This window comes from Emiliania huxleyi, assembly GCF_000372725.1.
Source record: "Emiliania huxleyi CCMP1516 unplaced genomic scaffold EMIHUscaffold_59, whole genome shotgun sequence".
Taxonomy (NCBI): Eukaryota; Haptophyta; order Isochrysidales; family Noelaerhabdaceae; genus Emiliania; species Emiliania huxleyi.
In genome coordinates, this window is record NW_005197576.1 from 601,216 (window position 1) to 606,621 (window position 5,406).

Genomic DNA, 5,406 nt, shown 5'->3' on the forward strand with positions numbered 1-5,406 from the left:
TTGGCCTTTTCCCAAAATTTTGCCCCACCCCGAAATGGCAAAAGGGCCCCCCGAAGGGGGAATTTTTCCCCCTTACCCCCTTTTGGGGGGATTTTTCCCACCCCCCAATGGGGGGGGCCCCCTTCCAAAAAAAAAATTGGTTCTTTTAGTGGCCCCCAAAAAATTAATAAACCGAGCCCCCCAAAAACCCCCCCAAAAAAAAACCCCTTTGTAAAACCCCCCCCCCTAGAGAGGGGTTTTTTTGTTTTTCTCTCCCCGGGAATACCCCCTTTTTATAAAAAAAAAAAGGTTGGTGGGCCCCCCTCCCCCCCCGGGGAAAAGTTTTTTTTTTGTTTTAAAAAAAAAAAATTTTTTTTTCCGCGGGTGCATACCCCAAAAAAAAAAAAAGGTGCCCAAAAAAAAAAAAAAAAATCCGCCGCTCTCCTCGGGCTGCGCCGCCTCTCCGATCATTCGCGCATACGCAACCGCCGCCGTCAGGGCGGTGGGGTACTTGGACCTCGAGCACCCGGGCACAGCCGGATCAACGATAACAAAGCACGATTCTCTGGGCGCGAATATTATGTTGAGGTAACCAGTTTCCGCAGCGTGCGACAGATGAAGGTGGAGCCCATCGTGAAAGGCCTCGACCATGACGCCGGCCCGGAATTCGCGCCCAAAGAATTGTGGCCCGATCATCCGGCCCGCTGGGTGCGCTTCTGAGCTCCCCGGCCCTGGATGTGAGGCTGCTGACTGCACTCCAAGTGCTCCAAGTGTGGCCTCGTTAGGCTCGTTCTGCAATGAGCGGCGGCTGAGCGCGTCGAACTTCATCAGAGTAGCAGCGAGTCTGGAGGAGCAGGGCCACCCACGACGTGCACGTTTACGTTTCTTTTTCTTTGCTTTTCGAGCAGCCACGTCATGAAGAAATCCTCGTCAAATTCTAGCGGCCCCCCGTCATCCATCAAGAAGCCGCGAGAACAAGGGACCGGCAGGCGGCGGCGCCGCAGGACGAGACAGAAGAGAACGACGCGACAGAGGAGGAAGTGACAAGGGAGAGAGCGACGAGAGTGGGACGGCCGCGAGGTGGCACGAAGGTTGACGCGAGAATCGGCGAGAGACTGCGAAGAGAGATAAGAAGAGGCAGACTCCCTAGGGTAGGCGACGGCTAGCGCATCACACTCCTCTCCTTAAAATCCCTGTGTGGTGGCGGCGTGCCGTTCTCCCACCCCTCCCTTGGCTTGTATGTTTTCTTTCTTTCTTTCCGTCATCCATCATGACGTGTTGGTCAGCGGTCAATCCGAGCGCGCAAAGGGAAAAGGCTGCGCCGGCGAGAATGCGATGCGTGTGCAGAATGATGCTGCTGGTGTTGCTGGTGGCTCTGCCTGTGCTAGAGCCGTCGGGGGTGTAGCGTGTAGAGAGTTGTGATATCGGCGCCTCCTTTTGTGCTGTACTTTTTCTAATTCTTTTCAGGCGTTCTCGAGGTTCTCGAGGTGGATCTCACGCGACGAGCGCCCTCGTCGGCCAGATCATCCGCCGGAGGAATCTGGTGATCTTGGGCCAAAATGAGGAGAGCGCAGCTGCGGGGCGCGCAAACGATGCATATGTTCATTGTCTCGCCGCCTTTCTAGTTGCGGCTGCCCCCGGTGTCACCCGACACGTGCCCGTGTGCCGCGGACGGCATTGGCTGTTATCACGACAACTACGTTGGCAGCTGCGGCTGCGCCGGCGCCTGCCGCTCTCCCCTCCCGTGTTACATCTTCGACGAGAGGGCGATCAAGAAGGCGAGACAGGCCGCGCTTCGCAGAGTGCGCGCGACCGGGCCGTGAGCCTGAGTGTTTACCGCCTCGGGTTGTCTGCCTGAGTTTTGAGAGTGCCCTTCGATGCCCTTCGTGGAGAACGGGCGTGGAGAGGTCTGTAATACGCGGTGGATAACGGCCGTGAATGAACCGAGTGAGAGAGCGGCGCACATGTGGATTGTGGTGCAACGGCCGCAACGCCGCCGGTGGATTCTGGTGTAGCCCCCGCGCGCGTCGAGAGGTCGTGTCATAATGGAAATGCGTGTTCAGAGCTTCAGACGACGATAACGATTTAAACGTCGAGCTATCGATATCGTGTTTCGTCTTCGATATCCTCGTCTATCTCGCGTGCACCGGTGCAGCCTCGATGGAGTATGGTTTTCCCCTCCCTCAACAATTCCCCTCGACCGCCTTCCCTACGCCAAAAGGCACACGCACATGCAGCAGGAACATCTCGAGGAACATTGGCGACTCCAGAGACGCCGGGTCGCCGGCACCGCTCCTCTATCTGGCCGGCCTCGCTAGCCTAGCGCGGCCGAGTCGAAGGGCTGCGCCGGCTCGTACTCGACGCCGGGCGGCATAGGCTCCATCGGGTGGACGAGGACGGCGCGGTCGCACGCCTTCATGAAGGGCACGTCCGTCGGGTGGTCGCCGTACCCCACCGTCGAGACGCCCGCCGAGGTGGCGAGCGGGTCCGAGGCGAGCAGCGTCGCCTTCTCCTCGCCGATGGGGATCTGGGTGGTCTTGCCGGTGAAGCGGCCCGCGCGCTCCTCGAGCACGGCGCCGTACACCTGCGACGGCGGCACGCGCAGGTACCGCTCGAGCCACGGGCGCGCCATGAAGTCGGGCGAGGCGGTGATGACGATCGCGTCGTCCGCCGCGAGGACGGCCGAGGCGACCGGGTCCTGCAGGTCGGCGGCGTAGCGCGGCGCGAGGAACTCGGCGGCGATCGCCTTGGCGCGCTCCACACGCACGCCGCGGAAGGCGAACCAATACATGACACGCACCGCAAAGGTGCGCGACAGCTTGGAGACGGGAATCAGCACTGCGGCGACGAGCGGCACGAGGAGCAGGCGGATGGAGCGCAGCCTGACGAGGAAGGAGATCACATACCCCGTGCTCTTCTTCGATATCAGCGTCTCGTCCATGTCGGTCACCACCACTGTCCTCGCTGCCACCTCAGCCGAGGCCGACGCGCTCGCCACGATTGGCGCACACCGGCAGACGGCGGGACGGGCTGGCGCAACGCGCAAGCGGTGCGGAGACGGCGCGAAGGCGCCGACCGTGGCTAGCACCGGGAATAGCAGGAGGACGCGTCGCTGCATTGAGAGCGTTGCCGGCGAGAGCCAGGCGGAAATAAGCAGCAGCTGAGCGGAAAGAAGAAAACCCCGTACAAGTGCTCCAATTGCTCCAGTGAAGGACAGGGTCCCCACCTGCAGGATTTTGGAAGGACGATCAGGGGCACAGGTGGGGCTCTCCTGCTCCTGACAAGGGACACGCCCTTCAAAGATTCTTTCTCGATTTCTTCTTTGATTTGGCTCTCTGACTCTCACGTCTCAGACAGGGCTGGCTATTCCCGAGAGGTGAGAGCCAGCAGGATGTTTGTGTGCTGATGATCTGGTGTGAAGAGGACACCATCCATCCCACAGACGCCTTGCAGGCCAGTACGGGTCTTGCAGATCTTGCCGCTCTCAGGCTCCTGAGGGGGGGGGGGGGGGGGGGGCGTTAGGCTGCTGCCCCGTGCCCTGGGGAGAGGGAGGGGCCGGGTCTGGTATCTCTCGGGAGAATGAAGGGCGGTACACAGCAGGTGCAGACAGATCACACTTCACAGCCAGGCTCCGTGCTGCCAGTAGCACGCGCCCCGCCAGGCGCGCAGGGCGGTGCGCAACTGGAGGCTGCAGGATGGCTGACTGCCAAGCTGCTCGGTGCTGCTGGCGGATCGTGCCCCCGACCGGCGGTACGCACCCCCTAGGAGATCGCAGGGGATCGCGGGCGGTCGCGGGCCTGAAGCTGAGCCAAGTGTCGTAAAACGCAATGAAGTCATAGCGCGCCTGCGCGCGGACTGTTCGCGGACGCGAGAGGTTGCATGAACCCGTGGTGGGAGATAAAGCGTCACGAGGGCAGGCAAGGCGGGTGCAGGGGCACAGGCGAGGGTGCGGGGGAGGGGTGGCACCTTCGCCCTCCCACTCACAGCCGCCCCCCTGCGGCTGCGCACCTACACACGGAGGGCGCGAAGCGGCGGTCAGGTATGTGTAATAGTGTATGGGTGAGCATCTGGGATTAGCGTCTGCGCTTTCTTTTTCCTAGACACGAGCAAATTTTCGGGCCTTGTTTTTGCTTTTGGCGCGCAGCTTGTGAGTTGTGTTCTTTTCGTCACCCCAGTTTGGACACTTTTTCAGTGTATGTAGCTCTTACGTACATTCCCGTAGGAGACTCTGCTGACAGGGTTTGCGATGAGGAGCGACCCGAAGGGTTTCTCGGAGGTTAGTGCACCACTAACCGCCGAAGCGCAAGAACTCTACGACGGATCGGGCTCATACTAGCACCCCACCTCGCGAGCCGACGTTCTGGCTCAGCGAGGCTGCTGCGGAGCACTCGCGGACCGGTTCTTCTGGTCCAGCGAGGCCGCTGCGGGGCACCCGGCGGCTCGGGTCACTTCTCATCACAAACTCGGTCGAGCAGGAGGTAAGGTGTGTGCGTGTGGGAGGCGGCGCGGCACTGTAGGAGCGGCGGTACGGCGGCACGGCGGTAACGCACGGCAGGAGGGACGGCGAATAAATGGCAAAGGCGGCGAGGCGCGGAAGGAGCGGCACGGTAAGGAGCGGCGGCACGGCGGCAGACCACGGCAGCGAACGGCGGAGCATTGGGCGGCGGGTCAAACGACTGAGCAGAGGGCGGCGGCAGGAAGGAGCGAGGATGGCGCGGTGGCGGCAGGACCACGGATAGGGTGGCACGGATAGGAGCGAGCGAGCGGCTAGGCGGCGGGAGGGCGAGGCGAGGGTGGCGGCGGGCGGATCACGAGGAGGTAGAAGGTCTGGCGCGAGCGGGCGAGCGGACGGCGAGCGAGCGGCTTGGCGGCGGGAGGGTGAGGCGAGGGTGGCGGCGGGCGGATCACGAGGAGGTAGAAGGTCTGGCGCGGGCGTGCGAGCGAGCGGCGAGCGAGCGGCTAGGCGGCGGGAGGGTGAGGCGAGGGTGGGGGCGGGCGGATCACGAGGAGGTAGAAGGTCTGGCGCGAGCGGGCGAGCGAACGGCGAGCGAGCGGCTAGGCGGCGGGAGGGCGAGGCGAGGGTGGCGGCGGGCGGATCACGAGGAGGTAGAAGATCTGGCGCGAGCGGGCGAGCGAACGGCGAGCGAGCGGCTAGGCGGCGGGAGGGCGAGGCGAGGGTGGCGGCGGGCGGATCACGAGGAGGTAGGAGGTCTGGCGCGGGCGTGCGAGCGAGCGGCGAGCGAGCGGCTAGGCGGTGGGAGGGTGGGGCGAGGTCGAGCGCGAGCGGGCGAGCGAGCGGCGAGCGGGCGGCTAGGTGGCGGGAGGGTGAGGCGAGGGTGGCGGCGGGTGGATCACGAGGAAGTAGAAGGTCGAGCGCGAGCGGGCGAGCGAGCGGCGAGAAGGTGGCGGTGGCGAGGGTGGCGGCGG

The 5,406-nt window shown here is 63.3% G+C and overlaps 1 protein-coding gene across 1 annotated transcript; it reads right to left on the reverse strand.

The window, feature by feature from the left end:
- Nucleotides 1–2,293: 2,293 nt before the first annotated feature.
- On the reverse strand, nt 2,294–4,636 carry EMIHUDRAFT_104459 (hypothetical protein; the record flags this gene model as incomplete). The annotated part of the gene is made up of 4 exons (XM_005764571.1): nt 2,294–3,060; nt 3,408–3,471; nt 3,946–3,987; nt 4,412–4,636. 4 exons carry the CDS (start codon nt 4,634–4,636, stop codon nt 2,294–2,296), a joined length of 1,098 nt encoding a protein of 365 aa, XP_005764628.1.
- Nucleotides 4,637–5,406: the final 770 nt, after the last annotated feature.